At 38.3% G+C, this 26,438-nt stretch overlaps 1 protein-coding gene across 11 annotated transcripts in view; it reads right to left on the bottom strand.

Annotated features, from left to right (window-relative positions):
* LOC124140489 (dipeptidyl peptidase 4-like) overlaps positions 1-26,438 on the bottom strand; it is a 544,190-nt gene that overhangs the window by 107,265 nt on the left and 410,487 nt on the right. Inside the window, exon 1 of one of the 11 annotated variants that reach the window (XM_048382371.1) lies at positions 24,594-24,758. The exons of 9 other annotated variants lie outside the window; for them this stretch is intronic. In XM_048382371.1, coding sequence (XP_048238328.1) covers positions 24,594-24,602 — 9 coding nt within the window. In that variant the 5' untranslated portion in view covers positions 24,603-24,758. Of the gene's footprint in view, positions 1-6,596; positions 6,776-24,593; positions 24,759-26,438 lie in introns of those variants that run through there. One more of the 11 variants, XM_048382367.1, reaches the window with a different exon arrangement.

Raw genomic sequence — 26,438 nt, 5'->3', positions numbered from 1 at the left:
TTCCAGGGTGAAGGATTCCTTGGAGAATTACAGCCTCACTGCTGAAAAGTGGACAAAGGAGCTTTTCCTCTTCAGGATGTTCTGACTGATGAACGCAGTCAAACCGAAAACTGATTATTCTCAGATACCACGGATTTGGGGAAATTCAATTGTATTACTTTTCCTTCTTGAGAAAAGCTACTGATTTGGAAAGTAGCCTGTGGCTAAGATTCATTTACTGAGGTACAATCTGATGCGATCAGGAAGACTGAGTAGCAGGAGCTCTACCACTGTGCCCGGCTCATTGGTCAGGTCTTTGTATATATCTGACTTGTCGCTTTCTTGTCCTGGTGAGACAAATATGCACACAAAATTACAGGTTTGACACGACCACTTGTCTGCTAGTCTGAGACAAGTGAAAATGATGAAGGGTCTGTTGTGTTCTCCCTAAAGTAAGTTATACAGTCACGTGACAACACAAGTGAGCCGTAGGCTATTTCGACTGAACTTATGGCCTACAAAGTTTCACTTATAAATTTACAGCCATCCATTGATATACATTGACCTATACATATCATGGGAATTTTGTTATCTTATTAACTATAATCATATACAGCTGGACAACACTGTGACCAAGATTTGTGTTCCTGGAATACTTTTTCTAAGCACTAACATTTGGCAAATGGACCCTATATTCAAGACAATGTCACACATGTGAATAACGGAATCTGAATTTCAATGTTAGATGAAAAATAGTATTCAATTTCAATTTGCCTATGGCAACAGAAGTGTATTATGTTTGTCAACAAGCCAGCACTTAAATCCTTCCCCGTGCATTTATTTTCCACAAGAGAGCATCTAAACCAGGCTGGATCATTAGAACCCTGTACAAACCAAACTCATTAATTCCACATTGTGATGACATGCTGCAGGAAAGTCTCTTGACATGCTGGCTCCACTCCAGCTTGCCAACATCTTGAATGAAGCCAAATATTTGAAGCAAAATTTAGTTAACTCAAATCAATATCAATTGCTTTTTGCTGATAAAAGTTCCAGTAAACTACCCAAAGCCAGCCTTTACACTATGCTCTGAAATCGAGTCAAAATCTGAAATGGACCTTGTGTAAAATCAATAGCACATGGCCCAATTTCAGACGAAGGCAAAAAGCTGCCATTGAAACTGAGAAACAAATCCAAAGCTTCAAACTTTACGTAATAATGCCATAGCCTGGATGGTTCTGTATTCATTTAACAGGTTTATCATGTACAATTTGCAGCATTGCCTTAATATAACTGCTTCTAAAATATCTCGTTCAGGAACAAGATGAGGTCATTCAGCCACTCCCGAATTTGACTTAAGGCATATACAAGGTTGCTTTATCCCTTAGCATTCGACAGCAAAACTAGATGAGGTCATCTTAATCCTGAAGCTCCCCTTGTTGTAAACTAACGAGAAAACCGCTTTCAGAAAATCACAGAATGGTGACCATTCAACTTTCCAGAAAGCTGACTACATTAGACGAAATGGAAATCTTTTTTGTTGAGTCACAGTTATCCTTACTTTTAAAAAACGAACTATTTAGACAAATACAATATATGATGCGCGACCATGTGTATTCTCACCTAGAAATCACCATACCATACAGAGCTGCACTTCAACAACAACACTCGTCACGCCGAAGACCCGGGTTCGATTCCCGACATGGGTACAATGTGTGAAGCCCATTTCTGGTGTCCCCCGCCGTGATATTGCTGGAATAGTGCTAATAACGGCGTAAAACCATACTCACTCACTCACTCAGCAACAACAAACAGCAATACACTGACAACAGGTCTGGATGACCATCATGGGCATACTGCAACAGCATTGTTAGAGTACGATGATGACCAATACCTTCCAGACCCGTGAAGATACGGGTTAGAATAGGTCCTCAGCAACCCATGCTTGCCATAAAAGGCGACTATGCTTGTCGTAAGAGGCAACTAACGGGATCGGGTGGTCCGACTCGCTGACTTGGTTGATTCATGTCATCATATTCCAATTGCTTGGATCGATGCTCGTGATATCAATCACTGGATTGTCTGGTCCTGACTCGGTTATTTACAGACCGCCGTCATATAGCTGGAATATTGCTGAGTGCAGCGTTTAACAGCAAACCTACCTTACCTTCTACCAATATAGACTTCCCGGCCCTATCTGACATGCTGGCAAAGGTTAAACATCCACCTTTTCCTAGGTTAGCATTGCTTGGGTAGTTGTAACCAATTACTATCTCAACAAATTTGATATATTTATTATATGATGAAAACTTATTCTATACATCACAAAATGTGTTGGTATATCAGTACTGTATCCTGCTAATGAAGTCTTTTGGATGTATTTAACCTGTTGAAATTATCAGTGTTAACTATTAACATGTTTACTTCTTGTATGTGTATTGCCATTAAAACATATATCAATGCATGGCTTATTTGATCAATCATCCCTTGCTCTGACAAGTACAGTATACTGCGTTTATAACGAACACACTTATAACGAACTCACCCATATTAAGAACTTATTTTTTAGTCCCGACCATTTGTTGTATATATACTGTATGCATGCTTATAACGAACTACGGTTATTACGAACTAAAATTTTTGGTCCCCTCGAGTTCGTTATAACCATAGTTTACTGTATTGAGTGTTTATCTGGAATATGGCTATCAGGTATTACATTTCAAACAATCAACCATATTTACAATATAAATAAGATTGAACTGCTTGTACAAGTCTGAACTAAACCTGCTTTTATAGTTCCAGCCTACTGAGTTACCTTGCCACAGTTTATCATGGACACCCCACTTAGACACAGAATGCGGACTCCAAGCCTTGTTTTATCCCCTAAATAACCTTTTAAAGTCTTTTGGTATGACGCAGCCAGAGCATCTAACCACCGACACTCAATCCATTACTGAGTGGGTACTGAGAAAGAATGTCTTTAATTAATGTATGTTTTTTTTCAATTCTCTTCAGTGAAAACATTAACATTTCCCAACACTACCATGTTTGTACATTGTATTGTATACAATTGCATTGTACAGCAGTACAATTCTATTTCCTGTTGAGACGAGGCTCAACTCTCAAGTCAATAGATCGTGGTCATTCTTAACCTGCTAATTATGTTAAGCCGAGAACTAAATTGGAGTATTTTCATCACCTGTTAGTTAGGAATCAATCAAACATATCACAGCTAGATTTGTCTGTGAAGGTGATGAAAATGGAGGCTATTATATAAGTCACAGACAGAAACGATCAACTTTAATCATATCTCTCTCACAAGCATCTGTCTTGACCTTTGGCACTTAACCTTCAGAACACACCTTAATATGCCATATCATTGCACTCAACTGACCTCAAAATTGAAAGTGTGATCTTAAAATCAGGTCTTGGAAAGAATGGTCTTCGCCCAGGTCTAATTTTCATAAAAAGTATATCATCTTAGACTAGCTGGGTCCAAGTGTAAGTCTCTTTCTTAACAAGGAACGACTGTGGCTCTTGGGTAGCATAGCTTTCATGGTGATGTGTTTTGTTAACTAAGGATAAACATTCTACCTCCTTGGGAGAATAATTGAACTCTAACTGGGTACCCTCTTACTACCAAACGAATGAGTAATCTACAAAGATACCACAACATAGATCCCACCATGTGTCAGTGTGGGTGGCCAAGCAAGGCACTCCCTAGGGCCTCTCAAGTGCCAAGCTTACGGACCTCAACCTCATCAAGTATAAAGACCAACTGTATTTTATTGGTCTGATTCACGACTTCTGTGTAAACTATTTAGCTAGCTTGCCTCAAGAAAAACTTTCTAGAATCACTAAACGTTCACTTGATATAACAAAAAAGTCCTTGTCACATATATCCACATTCCCTGTCATAGCCAACAGTTTTATATCCCACATTCCTTGTCATAGTCAACTATTATATATCCCACATTCCTTGTCATAGTCAACTGTTATATGTCCCACATTCCTTGTCATAGCCAACAGTTTTATATCCCACATTCCTTGTCATCGTCAACTGTTACATATCCCACATTCCTTGTCATAGCCAACAGTTTTATATCCCACATTCCTTGTCATAGCCAACTGTTATATATCCCACATTCCTTGTCATAGCCAACAGTTTTATATCCCACATTCCTTTTCATAGTCAACTGTTATATATCCCACATTCCTTGTCATAGCCAACAGTTTTATATCCCACATTCCTTGTCAGAGTCAACTGTTATATATCCACATTCCTTGTCATAGTCAACTCTTATATATCCCACATTCCTTATCATAGCCAACAGTTTTACATCCCACATTCCTTGTCATAGCCAACAGTTTTATATCCCACAATCCTTGTCATAGGCAATGGTTATATATCCCACATTCCTTGTCATAGTCAACTGTTATAAATCCCACATTCCTTGTCATAGTCAACTGTTATATATCCCACATTCCTTGTCACAGTCAATTGTTATATATCCACATTCTTTGTCATAGTCAACTGTTATATATCCACATTCCTTGTCATCATCAACGGTTATATATTCCACATTCCTTGTCATAGTCAATGGTTTTATAACCCACATCCCTTGTCATAGTCAAGTGTTATATATCCCACATTCCTTGTCATAGTCAACTGTTATATATCCACATTCTTTGTCACAGCCAAATGTTATATATCCACATTCCTTGTCATAGCCAACTGTTATATATCCACATTCTTTGTCATAGTCAACTGTTTTATATCCCATATTCCTTCTCATTGTCAAGTGTGTCAGATCTTTCTCTACATGTTGTTTGAGTGTACATGTCTCTCTCACTACATTGCCATCTTCAACACAGACACATCACATCATATACAGACATCAGACCACAAACTGAACTGCCAACACCACATGTTTAAATCAGCATGTGGACATCGCATGATGCTACTGTTCACACATGGAGTTGGGGGCATTGGTGGCCCAGTCGTCTAGGGCGCCGCGATTCGCTATGCAGAGTTGCGTCCCTTAGGCACGCCAAAAACCTATGATTGTGGGTTCGAATTCCGGTTCGCCCTGATTATGTTTCTAGGTTTGTCAGCACCATACCCGTGCTCATGTGTTTCACAGATGCGGTAAATGTCTGAGACCTGCATCACTTCGGGCTTTCCTCCAACATTAAGCTGACACGCCGTTATATAACTGGAATACTGTTAAAAGCAGCGTTTAACCCAACTCACTCATTCACTCACTCACTCACACATGGAGTTATCACATGCTTCCGATGGTGTCATGAGAACTGTGCCTGCCGGCAGTCCACGCTGACAAGAAGATTGACAAACACTACTTAAGCTTCAAGTGGATGTCAGATTACCTAATAAGTGCCAGAATAATTTAACCTGGGGTTTCAATTTTTTCATTAACTCACCCTTAGATATTTAAATTGTGTATTGATTCTTGATTTCCATACCAATAACTCCCTAAATCCAAATTCCCATTCTGATATTTCTGTACCATGAGACGTATACACATATTGATATAATTTCAAAACAGACAGATTTACATTTAATAAGGTCTTCGTAATACCAGATTCATATTTTGCAATTAATACAACCCTGCACTTGTGTACACAACTTTCCTACTCCTGGACTGCAAGATACACGCATACCCACTGAAAATGCTTGACCAAAATTATCATATCTCAATGTGTCAGCAATATGCAGTTTTATATGTAAACATTCAAGAAAACATGTCCATCAGGTACATTTCTCACATTGTAACTCAAATCTGTGAATTAAATTACTTTCAGTATGGATCTTCCTGATAAGTAAGAAATATGTTAGAATGTTAAATAATTGATGGAAACTGGTTGAACGATCAAGGTCTCAGTGGGTGCTGTTAAAACCATGGCTTGAAATCTGGTCCAGCAGATTGTTCTGTAACATGTCTTTTCATGAATATTTTATTTATCACTTCATCTTCTAGCCAGAATAATGTGGAATGTGGCGAAAACACAGAATATTCTATTGGGAGGATAAACTCATCAATTTTGTCTATAATCAAATGAATTGTTGTTATTCCTCAATCACGACTAATTCTGTCAGATGAAAATAATGAAAGACATGCCAAATCACCACGGCTTGACTTAACTATGTCTTTAGTCATGAAAGGCAAATATTTCCAATGGATAACCCAGAACAAGAACATGTATCAATACCCTCAATACAATGAAAACCACAGTTCTTCAATCTGAACAAATGGGTTTTAAATTGACACACACGTGATTGATATTGTTCAGCTGAATGGCCATCACTAAGCTCAAATATCGGATTGATCAATGAAATCTGAGCTACTTGACTAGAATATGGCCTTGTGGTGAATATAGGCCTACCATACAGGTTATATACCACACATACATCCCCACCAACAACATAGGTCGCCTGTGTAACCAGAGACATCAACCCACTGGAAGAATCAAAATGAACATGACAACATCCCTTTGCTGTCTAATAACTGGTGCACGTGCAAATAAGGTTAGAAAATGGTGAAAATGGTGAAAAAGGTAAAAAATGTGTAAATTGGAGTATAAATTGTTTATCATACTTGTTCCGCTGATTGAGCTCCCTGTTTCCTATCTGCCATGGTAATCCCAACACTGCCAAATAGTGGTGAATTAGATACTGCAAGAAATGCTAAATATAGCAATGGCAGCCGTTGGTTGAGTGTGCAGGAATCGCACACAGGATAGCTGGTTGGAGGTCTCCTGTGCTGGAGGAGAGAATCCCTGTACTGGAATCAGGAGAGGGCACATTCAGGAGGGTGGCCTTCTTTACTCATTACTCAAAGAGAGGGTTCCCAGCTTGAGGCAATCTCTCTGGGTCAGTCACTCAGGAGGGCTGCTGAGTGGTGTGGACATGTATATAGGTACAGGGTCACTATGTGTCTCCTACCCAGCCTGCACACATGGTGGTATGTTTATAACCAGCTGTCATCAGCTATCTATTTGCCTCCGACATGTCAAGGTTTCTGTGGTAAAATGTGTGCCATCAATACCACAGTGCTTGATGACTTCTGATGCAGCTTGACACTTGATTTATAGCTGTCTCCCCGGAACTAGAACTTGATAATCCAAACATGTATTGATTTTTTGGAGGTGTTGGTTACCTATTGATATATATTACAAAACGGATGCTTGTTAACACAAAACCAGGTGAAGTGACTGTTGTGTTGACTGCACATATATACATATGTGTGATCCGATACGTTGTTGGTGTTAAGGGCTGAGAGCCGTAGGGCAGAGATTAGATTGGGATGGGGTAAGAAATAGGGGTGGGGTCAGGGTGAGTGAGGGTGGGTGACACGGACAATAGGCAGAGGTAAGATTAGGAAAAGGTAAGAAATAGGGTGAGAGAAGGGTGAGGGCTGGTAGCACAGGCCATAGGGTAAAATTGTTGGATATACAAAGGATGAGGTAAGAAATATAGGGTGAGAGTAGGGGTAAGGGTTGGTAGCATAGGTCATAGGGTAAAACTGTTGGATATATAAAGGGTGAGGTAAGAAATATAGGAGGTAAGAAATATAGGGTGAGAGTAGGGGTGAGGGTTGTAGCACAGGCCATAGGGTAAAACTGTTGGATATACAAAGGATGAGGTAAGAAATATAGGGTGAGAGTAGGGGTGAGGGTTGTAGCACAGGCCATAGGGTAAAACTGTTGGATATACAAAGGATGAGGTAAGAAATATAGGGTGAGAGTAGGGGTGAGGGTTGTAGCACAGGCCATAGGGTAAAACTGTTGGATATACAAAGGATGAGGTAAGAAATATAGGGTGAGAGTAGGGGTGAGGGTTGTAGCACAGGCCATAGGGTAAAACTGTTGGATATACAAAGGATGAGGTAAGAAATATAGGGTGAGAGTAGGGGTGAGGGTTGTAGCACAGGCCATAGGGTAAAATTGTTGGATATACAAAGGATGAGGTAAGAAATATAGGGTGAGAGTAGGGGTGAGGGTTGTAGCACAGGCCATAGGGTAAAACTGTTGGATATACAAAGGATGAGGTAAGAAATATAGGGTGAGAGTAGGGGTGAGGGTTGTAGCACAGGCCATAGGGTAAAACTGTTGGATATACAAAGGATGAGGTAAGAAATATAGGGTGAGAGTAGGGGTGAGGGTTGTAGCACAGGCCATAGGGTAAAACTGTTGGATATACAAAGGATGAGGTAAGAAATATAGGGTGAGAGTAGGGGTGAGGGTTGTAGCACAGGCCATAGGGTAAAACTGTTGGATATACAAAGGATGAGGTAAGAAATATAGGGTGAGAGTAGGGGTGAGGGTTGTAGCACAGGCCATAGGGTAAAACTGTTGGATATACAAAGGATGAGGTAAGAAATATAGGGTGAGAGTAGGGGTGAGGGTTGTAGCACAGGCCATAGGGTAAAACTGTTGGATATACAAAGGATGAGGTAAGAAATATAGGGTGAGAGTAGGGGTGAGGGTTGTAGCACAGGCCATAGGGTAAAATTGTTGGATATACAAAGGATGAGGTAAGAAATATAGGGTGAGAGTAGGGGTGAGGGTTGGAAGCATAGGTCACAGAGATGTAGGATAAGGAAAGGGAAGAAATGGGGGTGAGGTAACACGGGTATCACAGGCCTGAGGGGTCAGAGAGTGGGATAGGGTGGGGAATAGGGATGATGGTTTGTAACACAGGTCCTAGACTTAAGACAAAAGAGTTCAGGATTCCGTAAGAAAAAAGGATGCAAAAATTATCTCTGGAATAAAATATCCTTTTTCTCAAGGTTCTAAAAAAGTCAAATGACATCACTTATGTCACTGAAGCTGGTTTTTTGTACTTTGTACACACATTGGAATCATTGCTTATTACTGATTACAAACTGAAAAAGTTGGAGGAATCATTTTGGATAATATATAGATAATGTTACCCTCATGTATTTTGATATCAAAAGACACTTGGGTGAGATTCTCTATATAGTCATCAGTTCCTTTCCAAAACAACTGAAAAAACGAAGGTGAAATCAGATCTTTTATTTTAAGTTGGTGAGTTATTCTTCACACTGTCAGACCAGCTGTTAAATAAATACACTGAGGTTATAAAAGGGTTATGTACTCATAAGCTGTCTGAAATGTTTTGGATCAAACTTACTGATTGACAAGTGAATCAATAACTTTGAATTACATATTAGTTCCATGGCAACATGTGGCATTTCATTTTCACTTTAGATGTAGAATAATAAATCTCCCTTGCAACAGGTCCTGACACCTGATAGAACGCCTGCAATCTTGTACTCAGTGAGTGAGTGAGTGAGTGAGTGAGTGAGTGAGTGAGTGAGTGAGTGAGTATGGTTTTACGCCACTTTAGCAATATTCCAGCAATATCACTGTGGGGAACACAAGAAACGGGCTTCACACATTGTACCCATGAGGGGAACCGAACCCAGGTCTTCGGCGTTACAAGCGAACGCTTTAACCACTAGGCTACCCGACGGCCCCCTTGTATTCAGAGTTGTTGTGAGGAACAAAATGTAGATTTTTCCTTCAACTTTTTTCGACTCTATCCAAATATTCCTCTGCATAAGACATATTTTAATCTAACTTGCTCATGCCATCATAAAATTAGCAAAGGATGAGTAAACTGATTCACATCTTCTGACATTTTGTTATGTTCCCAATTGTTGTCAAGTTAGTGAGTGCATGAGTAATGTAGACTAACACTAATAGTCTCTAAAAAAAATAATGTTGATTGAAACAAACAATTCCATTCAAACTGAAAAGGAACCCCAGTGAGAGGGGTGATTCAGAATCTGTGGTAAATGTGGACTTGTAGTCTGTCTTACAGACCCTGATACAAATATATATCAAATACAGCCCATGCAAGTCTATAATGTTTGGCAAGTCTAGATTACTGCAGTATCAAATGAAGAGAGTCTCTGGGCCCCTTTTTATTATATTTTTATTAAGATAACTGAACAACTGTTTTTTTCTGTACTGTATGTTCATTTCAGAGACTAGATGTTAGTCTAGTGGACTTGCTTCATCAAGGGCTATAGAATTACAGTGAGGGCAGGGTGGAAGTGAAAGCTTAAGGTTCAGGGACTGTGAAACAGAATCTAAGGTTTAATGCTGCATTTAACAGTTTCTCAAATGTAGCATGGCTTGTCAATGTTGGAGAACAGGCCTGGGTAGTGCATATCAAACCCCTGACCCACTGTCCTGGCTCATAATGACAAACAAGCATCTTTATACTACAGAACCAGCCATGCCCTAATGTTAGTGCCTGGTAGACTCTCTTACACATTAGGGGGCAGTCGGGTAGCCTAGTGGTTAAAGCGTTCGCTCGCCATGCCGAAGACCCGGGTTCAATTCCCGACATGGGTACAATGTGTGAAGCCCATTTCTGGTGTCCCCAGCCGTGATATTGCTGGAATATTGCTAAAAGCGGCGTAAAACCATACTCACTCACTCACTCACTCTTACCCATTAACTCTTAAGTCAAAAGTGTGTTTTGCAGAGTGAAGTGATCAGAGATTTGTCTTGGCGTTTCTTGTGTTTGATATTCAGCACATGGTCTACAACTGTATTCATTCGCAAATTGGAATTTGAAATTTCCAAAGAAAGTACCGGTAATTGATATTTGATAGTGACATAGTCGGAATTGTACAATGGACTCTGCTGTTAGAAGAGATTTTGTGGTAATGGAAAGGGTTTTGTTGCCTTATTGTTACATTATCACGTAATATCTTTGAATTGAAAAAAAATAAGGGCTTTACAATGATGTGGAATGTTAACCAATTGTTTGTTTAAAATTGGTTTCCACACACACTTAAATCATTGATAAATCAATTCAGAACAATGAGTTTGGTTGTTACAAAAAAAATTCTTTACTGCAATTCTCTGAAACAAATTTGACATTTTCTCTTCAACACTTTCTCATGTCAGACAAAGAAGATAGCCAAAATGAGTATAATACCAGTCTAAACAACTAGGCCGACAAACCCAGTCTAAACCAGACAACTATAAAATCAAATTTAATGTTAATAATTCAGATGGATTCTATCTTAAGAATTGTCTTGGTTTGAACAAATTCATTCAAAGTGTCAAGAACTACCGGTATTGACGCCAGATTTCCACTCTGTCGCCATTATCAGCCCGTTTTTTCCTGCAACACGATCAGTTTTGATGGTGAGATGTTGCACGTTGCATTTCCTGCACGACACAACAGGTAATGAAAGCACTAAAGTGCATGTACAATGCATGTCACACAAGCAGTAGCTGTCTGCAGCGTGTGGCGACACCTTTATGCACACCTACAAATATACACACACTGTTTGGCACTGCTCAGGAGTAATCACAGGGCTCAATATATAATTAAACATCTGCACAGACGATAGCGAGCAAGTACGCAGGTCCATCAAACTTAGATTGGTTTGACACGGTGAAAAGATACGAGTATCAGGGTTAGGAATAGTTTGATTGTCTGGCCACCGACTGACACACACATTTATTCCTAAACCTCAGTAAACCGGAAATCAATCCTTGAGAAATCATCCGGATCAATAAATTACCAGATTAACAAATCAGGGATGTGGAATCATGTCCCTCTTAAGATATACTGACACTCCTAGAAAGATTATCTCAAAGGCAATGTTTGGATAAATGTCTCTGAATGAGATTTCACTGTCTACCTAGTGAGGCAACAATTGGATACAGTAATTAGTTATCATAGAGATAGATTGGCCAGATTAGTCAAGTCTTGTTTAAAGGGACAGTACGTTGAATGGTTCTGTGTTTTTAAATCGCGTAAGAAAATAATTTCCGAGTGGGACGTCACATGCCTGTTTCAATTCTCAAACCCAAACAACAGAGCTCCTCACAGTGAAGCCGACAGAGTAAACGAGTTTCAGTCTTCATGTTTCATTTTGGACAAGTCTACACACTTAGATAAACATGCATTTCGAAATGTTTAACTTTCATTGCAAAAATATCCTCAAGTGAGAAGTACTATTTCCATTTGCCTATTTATCCTCCAAGACCAGAGAGCTAGTGAATACCATCAATTTGATGTATAAAGCACAATTGTCATGCACCTCACTGTCACAGTTGTAGAAGTATATCTATATAATTATGCAAAACACTATGTAAAGCACACTAACATTAGGCCCACCTGTTCGCATTTATTTGTTGTTTTACAAGGTAAGTCCAGTCATGTGATAAGCCTACATCCGCTGTGTGGTCACTGGAGCAGAAATGGAATAAGACGAGCAGAGCAGAGAAACCTAGTAACGGGAATTATCGGTTATTGTTTACAAACAAAGATTCAGAACGGTTGACATCCTGACCCTTTAACACAGGGGTCAGCAATATTCCACATGTATCATGGCAGTTTGTCAATAATCGGGAGCAGGCAGAAAAAAAACATGGGCCATTATCCAGGTGTGTCCACTGTAAAACCGTGATCTCTAAAACTGTATTACTTTTATATATACCAGTCTGACTATATCAGGGTTAATAGGTAATAAAAGGTCGTTACGGTTTGGTCTGACTGCATAGGTTTTAGCATTAAACGCAAACAGACTCGGAAATATGCTGAGGTTTTATACTGTATACTACTGGAGACTGCATACATAAAAACACTGACAAATACCCACAAAAATTTAGTCCACCCCTTTTTTTACCAAAACAAATTCACACCACCCATCGAAATATATTTTTTTAAGACCATGTGGGTGAGAGTTTGGCGTTACCCCACATGTATGCCGAGAGATGTAGGCTCCCCCTGGTGGCAGGTGAAATTGGGCAGGAAGCGAGGCTATTAGCAGTTGAATGTACCACAGGAAGCCATGGCTCTCTGTGTTCCGATGAACCTTAATTACAGACATGTCTGCTCAATAGATACACTGTATTCTCCTGACACAGCTATCAATATATCACCACAGACAGGTCAATATGGAAAACACACATCAATTTCCTGAAAAGTCCTGTTATTCTGAAAAGTTTTATTGTGTGACATTTTGAGAAAACTCAGAAAACAATACTTCCCAAAGTTTGTTCATAACAAGATCAGAATGGGAATAATTACTTTTAAAATGATGGTAGTGTTGATTATAGAACAAAATCAAAATATATTATTGAAAACATCAGTTCTGTCTTTTGCAACTTTATTGGTCTACCTCTGTATAAATATGATAGGCACAAAATGCTGTGCACACTTGTGTAAATCCACTATGCTACAGGCATATACACAGCTTTTACATTTTCACCTCCATAAATGTAAAAAATATTGAAGTCAATACTTTCCGTACTTTATCAGAATTTCTCTTTTGTTTTAGATAAAAAACTTATAACTTATTCAAATCAACTGTGAGACAATAAAATAACATTAAGACAATGCCCTTAAAACCTTCATCAACAAATATTTCAAAACAAAACAACAAAAGCTGCATAAGAAGATATCAATATAAGTGATAGTTCATGGAACGTTTCAAACCCATTCTATATTCACACCGAAGTTCTTAAAGTTCAGGATTTCTTTAAATGACTATTTTCTCTACATTTGTTTCTAAATACACACTTAACATTTGGGTCAAAGAGATAAACATAACCAAGCTCTAGAAACTTTCAGGGATGGCGACAATCAAATTCATCAAAACTTTACATTGCCAAAGACCTTGCATGGAGGTTGCTTCAACTTTAATTGAAATCCCTGGGGGCACAAACTAACCTTATCAATATTGTTTAATGTTACTGTCAGCATGAAATATATAATTTCAACAGAACACGATTATTTCCTTTGAATTACAAAATTTAAAAGAAGATTATATTAGCCTTAGCGGTTGGTATCAATATTAAATTCCCCATTTTGGATCAGTTCTAAAAATCTGTTACATAAACAACCGTTACAAAAAGCGTATTATGTCAGTCTAAAGAAAATTTAACAAGCTTATTTGATCATAAAAATGTGCTTAATACACCCATACGCATGGCATCACAGTTCAGTCGTCTTTCCTGTGAGAGATGTTCCAAGACAAAATGTTTTCATGTTTTCTGAATACATATCAATCAGGACTCCAGAGCCTATAGTATGTAAACTGTAATGGGATTCAAAACATGTTTGTTTACTTTAAATCCCAAGCTTCCCACATCTATTTGTCCATCATTGAGTTGGTTTATTTTCTTGTCATTTCATTATTGCTTCAGTGACGGGAGAAAAATAAGTTTCTCAAAAGCTATTTCACAAACTGAACATGCCATAAATATGTGACTGTTTTGAAACCATTCTTCTTCGTGAATATTTTCAGAAAAGATACAAACACTGGTGAACATTACACTCAAGTGTAAACTAGAACTCCAGTTAGTTCAACAACGTTTCGATCACACTCCCTCTGTCTGTTTGTTGGCTTGCTGAACCTAGCGATCAAGTAACTCTCAGCAGGACTTTTTTTAAAACTTGGTTTACGAGTCTGCCAACTCCCAAAAATTCAAATATCAAAATAATAATTAAATAATGAAAAGCAGTGTTTATTTTATTCTGCCAACTCATTTACTGTCACTATCAATTTAAATATATTATTAAAACTAAAACCAGTTGACAATTTATCTTTAAAAAAACACTTAATGTTTTTCCCTACTTTTTAAACATTCTGAGGAAATCAAACAAAATATTTTAAATTGGAATGTATTTTTCATTTTTATTCCAACCTACCGACCTACATTGTGGGGCCGAAAGTCTGTGGGGTCTGGCCCTTGCACTGCTATGAAGTATCTTATGATAATGGCATTTCACAATAAGATAATAACTAAAAAGCTCCATGAATTCACATGATATGTCACAAGTGGATGAATGATGTTAGCCCAAGCCTTGGTGGCAATCATTCATGATGGACAGATATTCTGTCATTCTGAGTTACAAGAATGTTACTCTGTATATTTTTGTCATTTTAAGAACTAAAATTTGAAAAAAACCGTATGATGAATATCAACCCTGCTCAGAAGTGTCACAGAAATCAGCCTATGATAGTTCAGATGATGTAACGTTATCAGATAGTGATGTCATGGACAATGGATGGAGTCTAGGCTAATGTCATCAATCAAGACGAATGCTATGATGTGTGAGAGATTGTATCACAGTTATCTGTGCTTGACAAGAGAAGCCTTCACAGCTATTACTTTCACCTGAACAAGAAAAATTAACTGGAAAGTCTGGATGAAATATGTTGCACAGGTGGACTGCAATCTTACAACAAAGATAAACAAGTTTGAATTCAGCTGCAGGAAGTATTCAATGAAACAAATAACCGTGATACATGATAACATTAATGTGAATAATCACAAGCACTGATTCATCATAACCACATTCTTCTGATTCATCGTAACCAATATCTCAACGAAAGGAAGAAAAAAACAATCCTGACTCATTTTTTCAAAATATTTTTGATGAAATCAGAGCCTGCTCTTGTAAGACAACAAGGTTATATGCACAATGAAGACACATAATCATGTTTTCGATCATCAGACATATGTACTTTTGTGCTCAAGTCCATCTCGGGGGCGGTTGGGTAGCCTAGTGGTTAAAGCGTTCACTCGTCACACCGAAGACCCGGGTTCGAATCCTGACATGGGTACAATGTGTGAAGCCCATTTCTGGTGTCCCCAGCCGTGATATTGCTGAAATATTGCTAAAAGCGGCGTAAAACCAAACTCACTCACTCACTCAAGTCAATCTCAAAATACATTGAATGAGATTCAAACCCTAACAACATTGTAGTTTTTGATTACCTAATGCCAAAATACACAGAAAAATATTAGTTGTAGCAGTGTCATGGGGGGACATGTGGTTTTATGCATCCTGCATTAGGTTTTATTCCACAAGCCGGCGGCGAGCTGTATATAACCTAACAAGGGATGCATAAAAATCACATATACTCAAAGTGATACTGCTACAATGAATTATCTTGCCAACATGATTCAATCTGCCATTGTAAAGAGTAAAAGCAAACTAAAAATTGATAAAAAACATCTGTTTGATTGAACTGTGGTTAACTTGTGGTTTGTCACATGACTTTCATTGACTCGTAATCAAGATGCAGCTTTTGGCTTCGTAGAGAGGAAAATGGGACTTATTCTCCTGCTCAGAAATTTATTTCCCTCTCAGGTGAGATACCTAGTATTTTATCAAGATCACGCGAACCAATCAATTTTCAACATTCTCACATGGAGGTAAGATAACTTAATTTGACTTTTGCAGTCATTTTGCCGAATATAACACAAATTCAAATATACATTTTCAAAGTATTTCAGTATATGTACTATCCATACAAACACAAACCACTTAAGACATACCCACATGGATTTATAGTACTTGTATAGTGAAGCTCTTACTTTAATAGCAATCATCAGGCATGCTTTCATCAAAGTGAATCAAGAGTTGCTGATATAACAATTATTAGTGCGACTCTGGGTACTATTTGATGATGATTGCCAAGCATTCATCGCAACGAAAATAACACAAAAATAACAATAGAATGAAATGTGGACAGATGAATTAGAATTGATTCTTCAGGAGAAGCACAGCATTGTTGAAGCCTTGATTGGACTTGGGCAGAACACTGTGAGGAACACTGATGGAGGAATGTCAGAGAAAGGTTCCCCGGGTTACCGTTTTCCACGTAATAAGCGCCCTTCTCTAATAAGCCCCCACGGCGATATTTGCTAATATATTGGCAAGTCAACAATCCCAATTGGCACCCCTTCCGGTTGATCAATGTACACAAGACTTATTGATTCGCCTATAATACATACTCCTGTGTTGTATTCACCCTTAATTATGGGCAATTAAATTCTGAAAAAACATATCTGTCGTATATAAACATTTCAGGCTGTGAGCATAAACCACAAAATTTATCTTTTAACTCTGTTTTTTTCACCAAAATAATATTCTAGTAAGAGCCTCCTATTTCAAATTTTGAGAGTTCCCTGGGCGTTTATTCTGTTGAATACGGTAATATGAAGAGTAATCACCAGTTGCAATGACTGAAGCCAACTGATACTGACTTCATGCAAACCCTCTCGCAATACTGAACAATGTCACGACATATACCACAGCTGATAGGACTCACTAGGAGTGAGTGAGTGAGTTAAAATTTAACATCGCATCAGCATTATTTCTCCATATAGCAACGAGACCAAGTTGATATATCCACAAGTAAGTCATGAATGCAAATATATATTTAGGAACATGTGGAGATTACAAGTTGCAACTTCATAAGGGACCAGAATATGCTGTTTTGAGCTTTCAAATTTCATGAAGATTTATATATACAATAGCATGTAACATGAATGTATATGCACCATTCAAGACTTACATTCTTCCTTGTACAACCCTGATACTTGATTAAATAGAAGAACAACAATAAAAACAAGGCAGCCGACATCAGCTACAAATCACTGTAGGGACAATTTTCTTGGAAGAACATCTTTAAAGGCCAATTGTATTCTGACTGCCTCTGTGGATAGAGTGTTTGCCTGGATAGAGAAATGTTGGTGGTTCAATCCCCAGCCACATTATACTAAAAGACGTAAGAAGGTGATGCTTCTTGTCACCCTGCTCAGCATTAAGGGGATAAAACAAGGGGTGTGGTTGGCTTGGAGTCATTATACTGTGTGGGTGGGGTATGTATGTTAAATTGTGGCATAGTATATCAGAGGGCTTGCACTATAAAAGTGTCATTGGTTCGGACTAGTGTGCACACCTCTATTTAATAGCAATAATCTTGAACGTAAAGTTAAAACCCGTTTCACCTTTCCTCACCTCTGTCCACAAACTAAAAAGGAAATGAACATTATTCAGTGTCTGAAAATTTTGTTACTCCCTCCTCTGTCATTCAGTCAAATACCCAAGTGGGCTACTTACCGAAATGATAATCAAGTCGAAAGTGCCTTTGATCTCTTAAGAAATGTACACCAGATAATCTCTCTGGAGCTTATATTTCACATTGTAGTATGTCATCTTAGAGTACATCATAGTTTATCATCACAGAGAGAATTTCTTGGATATATCTCAAAGGAAGTTGTTTTTCGCTGTCTAAATCTGTCAGATAAACTTCACGTTGTGTACGGGGCACAGGTGGCCCAGTCGTCTAAGGCGCCGCAATTCGCCGTGCAGAGTTGCGTCCATTGGGCACGCCAGAAACCTATGATTGTGGGTTCAAATCCCGGTTCGCCCCGATTATGTTTCTAGGTTTGTCAGCACCATACCCGTGCTCGTGGGTTTCACCAAAGTGGTAAACGTCTGAGACCTGCATCACTTCAGACTTTCCTCCCACATTAAGCTGACACGCCGCGATATAACTGGAATACTGTTCAAACCCAACCCACTCACTCACTCACACATGCAGGTTTTAATCTTTTGTAAACCTACCCACCTTCATTAGTTTTGATATATATTGTGATTTTGTGGATTGAAATTCCATTTACTGAAATAGTTGACAGATTCTTCATGGAAGACTATGTTGCAGACACTGACAGATATATATCACATGGAAGCAGTAGGACTTGGCTGATGATGACATAAAACACATGAAAAGGAATGTCTTTCAACAGATTGTTGCTAAAATCGAAAATGGGTGAAGTATCAAAGACTGCACAAACAACGGCACAGTATATTTAACATGGACAATGTAGCTAATTAAGGATTCTTGGAGTTACTTCAAAGCTTCATCATTCTCACAAATTAAAACCAATGACATTTATACTGTCACAACATGATGGAGTAATCAATATCGAACATCTGCATGGAAACCTCATACTAACCTTCTACCAGTAGAAACCTCATACTAACCTTCTACCAGTAGAAACCTCATACTAACCTTCTACCAGTGGAAACCTCATACTAACCTTCAGTGGAAACCCCAAATTTACCTTCTACCAGTAGAAACCTCATACTAACCTTCTATTAGTGGAAACCTCATACTAACCTTCTACCAGTAGAAACCTCATACTAACCTTCTACCAGTGGAAACCTCATTCTAACCTTCTACCAGTAGAAACCTCACACTAACCTTCTACCAGTAGAAACCTCATACTAACCTTCTACCAGTGGAAACCTCATACTAACCTTCAGTGGAAACTTCATAGAAACCTCTGATAGTGCCTTCAATATCCATTACAAACTTCATATTTCGGGTTTTTTCTCAAAAATACAATGAAGTTGATTCAGATTCTACTTTAACACTAACGCCCTTAAAAACTACATTTCAGAATCAGAAAACTTTTGAGCAAACATGAACTAACAGCATTGACCTCCTGCAATTAAGCACATGATCACTGGTGGTTTTCTAAAATGTTTAATATCGATCACCAACCAAACATGATCATGGTCGTATTTACTGCAATGCCCTGCCTGTCAAAAGCACACTTGATCAATGTTAACAGAAAGATTAATGGGTTGTCAGTGACCACCGCTCCAAACCTCCCCTCCTCCCCCCCCCCCCCCCCCAACACAAACACACACACACCACCAATCAAAACCTCTCCCCACCCCTCAAAACACACACCATCACCCCAACCCAAACTCTGCCAAAATTTACTTGGGTTTTTCACCCTCATTGATGTTTTGACATTGATTCAGAATACTAAATAATCGTATACACCCAAGAGAGTATATGTCTTTACATTTAAGAGAAACCCATTATGTAATGTATTATTAACTGCTGCATTTAATCAAAAGGCTCTCTGCAACACCAATAAACACTCACCATAAAAATGAATGAATTTACATTTCAACTCTGGACAAAAAAACGAAAACAATAAATCCATAATCATAAAAAATCTCTACTACAGTGTCCATTGTACATGTCCGGCTATATCATACGCATGTGTTTAAGAATCACTATCAAACAGAGATGATACCAGGTTTTCACCCCAATAAAGGGCATATCCTGCCCCACCAGTGGCACTTGTCACAAACACATGCAAAGGCCAATCAACTGTTCACCTGAAAACACGCCTGTTAAAAAAGGGAATTGCATCGGACATCATGTTAACAACTAGACCACTAGGACCACTTGCAATATAGACCAGGGTTTGGGGACAAACTAACCTGAGGATCAAGTGGTTACGGGGGCACGGGTGGCCCAGTAGTCTAAGGTACCGTGATTCGCTGTGCAGAGTTGCGTCCCTTGAGCACACCAGAAACCTATGATTGTGGGTTCAAATCCCGGTTTGCCCTGATTATGTGTCTAGGTTTGTCAGCACCATACCCGTGCTCGTGGGTTTCACCGAAGTGGTAAACGTCTGAGACCTGCACGCTTTCATATAACGGAATACTGTTAAAAGTGGCATAAACCCAACTCGCTCACTCACTCACCAAGTGGTTACAATGAATGTTTATATGCCATCATAGCATGACAGAAGGGATCGTTGTTCATGCTAACAAACAATAGTCTGGGCCAGATTGTGTTATCTTCAAGCCAATCTTTGAGTGTAGCTGAAACATTGATGACAAAATTCCTCCTGTGCACCCATTTTGCAATACATTCCAAATAATAAAGTTGAAACATTTACTTTCACGAAGTCAGACTGGCTGGCTTCTAGAGCAGTTTGTATGTTGCTCATTGCATTTGGATAGATGGAGAGTTGCTATGTTGCAAAGTTCAAGTCATTCATAATTCATCACAGTTCCTCATGAGAAAGCCATCAAACAGAATGAACCTGTGGGAGCTATTTCACAGAAATTTAAAATCAAAGCACTAAGCTAATTTATTCATACTTGCAAAGAATGCCACTTTAGGAGTTTCCATGAGAAGTAATTTTTAGGTAAAAAAATCTAGTTTTGCAGTTATGAGCTATTTATTTTATGTGGTGGTATTTTTTATATTGATTTCTACAAAAGTTACTCTGGAATGGTCAATAAGGTATTTCTGATGCTGCTAACAAGCATTGGTATTTGTGATGTATGTGCAATTTGGACAAATAGAGATTAAGCTCGGAGGCCTGGAGATAAAGAGAATGAGAAAGGATGAGAAAAGATCACACGGGAAAGAAACGAAAATTAATGACTGGAAAAGAACACAGAGAGATTGGATAAGAGAGAGAGAAGTGGAGAAAAAGGAATGATATGAAAATAGATAGGGAGAAGAAGGCATACAGGAAATAGAAATGCAAGAATTGAATGAAAATAAAATAAAAAGACTGCATTGAGTGTCTGTGGAAAAAAATGAAAGACAGAATGAACAAATAATTTTCAGATAAGAAAGAATGAAGAGGACATAAAGAGAAAGAAAGAAGTAGAGAGAGGAGGAAGAAGTATGCTTAAGGTAGCTTGAAAGATAGCATTAGAGACATGAAAAAATGGATTTGGGAATACAAACTAAACGGGAAAGAACAAATGGATGGCCGAAAATACTCAGTGGAAAAAAAAGAAGCAGACAGGTTTCCATGCCTTTAGCCAGAGAATCCTTCTCCTGCCCAATTACTGAGGAGAGAAGTATTTCCTGGACTAGTTGTCTTGATGTCTATAGGGGAGTACCTTGACAACATCATTGAGGAGAGCCTGTTCACACAGGACACTGGAAACACGGTGTGTCATCTCTGTGATTGTAAAACAATTCATCTGTACAAATTGTATGTTTACTGCTCTCCTTTTGTGTGGAAGCATATGTTAGAATAAATAGTTAATTGAATTAGGCATTTTCATAACAAAGACAACCGTAGCTAATGTTTGTCTATGGCAAGAGAAAGCATATAGTCTCTATTACCCAGATATCACGTAGACATCTCTGCATGGGGAAACTGATACACCCCCTGCCCTACAACATGACACTGACATGGACGTAATAACATTTGCTCTGAATCTGGGCCAGGGACTATACAAGACTGTGACGTGGGTGTCCAGAGATTGAAAAAGACATGAACCAAGCTAGGAGCTATATCATATTCTATAGATATTAGGCGTGGAATTGCACCATGTCGCACAGGACTTTGGAGGGGAAAATATATGAATATTTCAGAATATAGATAACAGATTGTCAGAATATTTGAATAATCTTGATAAAAAAGGTTTCAGGAACTATGAAGCCCTCTGGATCCAATTCCTTGATGCCTCAAGAATTTAATTTTCAAATTGTTGTAATAAGTATATTTTTTACAAAGTATTGCTATAAGTACCATTGACTGGGCTTGATTTATTGTGCTCCTGGGATATATCAACCAAGGTCTTTGCATGACAGGGAATGATTTAACCATGAGGCTAGCCCTCCAGATCCTATCCATTTCAATACAACCGTTGACAATCTTAGGTTGGAAGCAATAACAGTCTACTCCTGTTAGACCAAGCAGTTATCTCCATATTGCCCATTGGTCATGATGTCATGCAATGAAGTACAGACTCCATGCTGTAATAAAAATTCATATCAATGTTGAAAATGGGGTCTGCTTGGTCTCTGAAATTTGACCAACACTTTCAGGAACATTTTACTGAAGAAATATCAATGAATGCTCAACACAGGATGAAAGGAGTCAAGTACTGCAGACAGAAAAAACATTTCAGTAGTAGTTGCAAGCATAATCAGGCATTGTAAGACACACTGGTATGAGGATTGCTACTTGTTGGTAAAGTACAGTTATGCTACTTGTTGGTAAGGTATAATTATGCTACTTGTTGGTAAGGTACAATTATGCTACTTGTTGGTAAGGTATAACTATGCTACTAGTTGGTAAGGTATAATTATGCTACTTGTTGGTAAGGTATAATTATGCTTCTTGTTGGTAAGGTATAATTATGCTTCTTGTTGGTAAGGTATAATTATGCACTGTGTCGGCAAGGAGTAGCATCAGTGTTCTACTACTCAGGGAAAGAAATGTTTTTGTTATCTAGTGTGCCACGGGGCAGTCATTAACTTTAAACTTAAGTGTGCCAACAAGAATTCTTCTGATCCATCTTTGATAATTGGTGTGAATTTCATTTCACCATGAGCTAGATGATAAGCAGTTGTAGAAAGTTTACCTCCTTCCTTTGCATTGAGATTGACAGTACCCTTTTGAATTCTGAATCCCCCCTGTTTACTGGAGTTATACTGCACGCGAAGCATGTTCACAAGCTCATGTATTTGTCCAGTACATTTTATTGAAAGTACATTTTTCACCGGCTTCATATAAAAAACATGGTTAAAAGGTATGTTTTCTTAGAAAGAAATGATTTCTAAGTGTGCACTTCTGGCATTGGGAACTTATTTTAACCATGCCATTACGAACTTAAACATGCCACTGTCAAAAGTTGTGTATTTTAGAAAAAAATATTATTTCTAAGTGTGCACTTCTGGCACCAGGAACATTTTTAAACATGCCATTACAAACATGATAAATTTAACCATGCAACTGGCACTCTATTACAAGAACATTACGAGCTCTGAGGTCATCTTGGGTGTAACTGGGTCTCAATGCACTACATGTCATACCAGTAAGTTCAAACTATGAATGCCCTCAAAGCAAATTCATGTAAAACAAACCTACAATTTTCCAATATTATTTTCATCTTTATCAATTTGATACTTGACACAGAAACCTGAATACAATAGCAGCATTCAACACATTTTTCTGACAGATTTACATTTGAGGCATGTTTGTAACAGATTAACAGTTGAGACATTTTACACTGGAGTGGTTGGGAACAGTTTGAGCTTTTACAGGCTAATTGCTGCCACACAATCCAAAACTGTTGTGTTAGCTCGCTGTTCAGCCTATATGCTAAGAATCAATACACATATCATATACATGCATTAAGTCTGGGGAATGTACATGTATATCACCAGCTAGGAGTCAGGGAATGTCAACTGATATTATGTTGCTATGGAAACAGCGTAAAATGTCAGCAATCTTCTAGCAAAAAGTACTTTTCATTAGTTCTTTATAGAAAACCTCCATTAAAACTGATTTCGCTTGCAGCCAAGTGTTTCAGCATCCACAATAACAGAACTCTGTCATAATGATTGATTTGCAACATATTAACTTATACTTAAATTGATAGAATATTACAACAACTTTCCACAAATCAAATGACAATTCAGTACAAACATGCAATGGGTGAGCATTGGCTATGTGCACTCATAATCCTTAACTGGGAGATTAAAACAAAGAAGGAACTGAAGCTAAAAACTGATACCTAAATTTAAAGGAAAAGATAATACACGTAAAATGATAAATTTATCATCAACTGTTTAATTTAACTGAAATCAGAAATTAAATCCAAATATTTAAAATTATTAAACCAACAAATGATTAAAGTCAAATCATGAAGTCTCAAGTTGCCTCAAGTCTCAGTGATTCTTGTGCAGCAATATTATGCAAGACGACGAAGACAAGAATGGATGAGATCATTCTGGCACAGGATCAACAGGTAGTCTGATAATGGCCCCTCTCCCTAGCATCCTTTCCCATATTGCAGAACATTCTACATGTTGAGAATAATCATTACCCTTACAAAATCGAAACCCAAACCCCAAACAATGAACTTTTACTAATTTCCCCCCAAAAAGCATGCTGTGAACATGTGAAACGTGACAGAAACATAAAAACAAGCCGAAGAAACTTACCGCCGTCATTTTCTTCAAACAGCCTCGATCAGGTCTAGTAGAGAATTTTGGAATATTCCAATGATGGCTTGTTTCTTTATGAAACAGTATCGGGAAACGTGGAAACTAATTCAAACCAATCTGACATGAAATAATATTCATCAAGACCAACATCAGTCCCGTCATTGATCTATCGATTACCATCGTATTGTCAATATCTCGATCCAATTTGTCCCGTGGTTCAGATAGCGTGGTCTCCTGCCTGTATTTAACATAAATGACTCAAAAAAGCATATACGGCAATCCTGTGGGACTTAAATAAATATTGACACTGATGCAATTTGTCGCACGCTGCTTCGGTACCAGAAACTGCAGGGGTACCAAAGTTATCAGAATGGGTCTGGCTGTGCAAAACCATTGAAAAAAACACAGAAACTGTGTGCCTTCAAGCTACTTGGACCTGGTGCTTCAACCAATGTATTGTTTGATCCTTACACATGGGCAAGTACCAAGGGGAATTACTGTCGTGTTCAACATAATCAAATACAATAAATAGTGATATCAATCACTGGTGACTAAAATATGCATTGGCAGTCACGATGATGCAACTCTTCCCTGGTGTCCTGAATGACCTGACCTGATGTGACTTTCAAATTTCAAATCAGTGAATCGCAAAGCAAAATAAGGTTGTTGGATCCTCAGCGCTGACTGACAACAATGCCATTCCTGAAGGTCTTTATTCCAGGCACACGTTCCTCAAGGATTTGCTTTTTTCACTGCAAGAATATTAACACAATGATGCCACATAAAAAATGCCCCTGTCCTTTCGCATGCACTTCTTTTCCAACAGTATTCCTGAAAGTTATAAAAAAGAAGCTTTTCGGGGCTGAACATCAATGTCAAAGCCTGACTTTGATTCCAATACAGTCGGGTGAAGCATCCCAGTGCACATACAATTCAGTCCTATTGGCAGTTTTAAGAATAATTTGGTAAGTCTGGTGTATGTAGCCTCTGTTGGAATTTTTTTCTAGGAGAATTGAAGAATTCTGGTACAGTTGGGTCAATTCATCAATGTCAATGGAGTTATTTCTTCAGAACTTGAACTGTAGACTTCCTGTCACCAAAACACAAGTTGCAGAATTCCTGATGTAGTCGGGACAGATGTTCAAGTCAAAATGTGACAAAGAGTTTGGTAAACATCCCATTATATTTGCAGCTGCTGCACAGAATTAATTACTATCAATGTGGAATAAGGCAGTCTAAAAATGCTGAGATACTTGAGAGAAATATACTAACAATGTCCACATCTCAAGTAGAAACTGACTGTGGCGAAAAGCTCTCCCTCTCCTTCTCAAAGAACTTCAGGGCACTATGACCGTTCCAAGCAAAAACAGAATTCTAGACAAGGTTCAAAGTTGACCAGACCTAATCCTGCAGATTCCAAAGAGGATTTGGTAAGTATTCAACATCGATCTAAAGGCTTCAGGAGCTACCTCATGCAATCCAAATTCTTAAGAGCCATTTGACCAGATTGCATAAAATAAAATGTAAGGTGATTCGGCTTGGTCACACAGGTGGTTCATCAATGTCAGTGGAAGTGGAAATTTTAATGTTCTGGAAAACATCCATACAAATGAAAACCCCAAGGTTTGATAGTAAGCGGTCTGGTGCCTCTCAGTCTACAAAACACACATCATGGTGTCCATGGCATGTTTTAGTGGCAACTACGTTAAACAGATCCTGGTCCTGTACCAAATGAGGTACATAATCAGTTCTAAATCACCAACCTGTTGATCAGAAAAATCAATATCTCCAGTTTCAGAAACAAATCAAACTTTGCTGTTGCAAACAGGCTCAATTAATGCA

This window comes from Haliotis rufescens, unplaced genomic scaffold (assembly GCF_023055435.1).
Source record: "Haliotis rufescens isolate VD_foot unplaced genomic scaffold, xgHalRufe1.0.p SCAF_4, whole genome shotgun sequence".
Lineage (NCBI taxonomy): Eukaryota > Metazoa > Mollusca > Gastropoda > Lepetellida > Haliotidae > Haliotis > Haliotis rufescens.
This window is presented reverse-complemented; position numbering and strand designations above follow the sequence as displayed.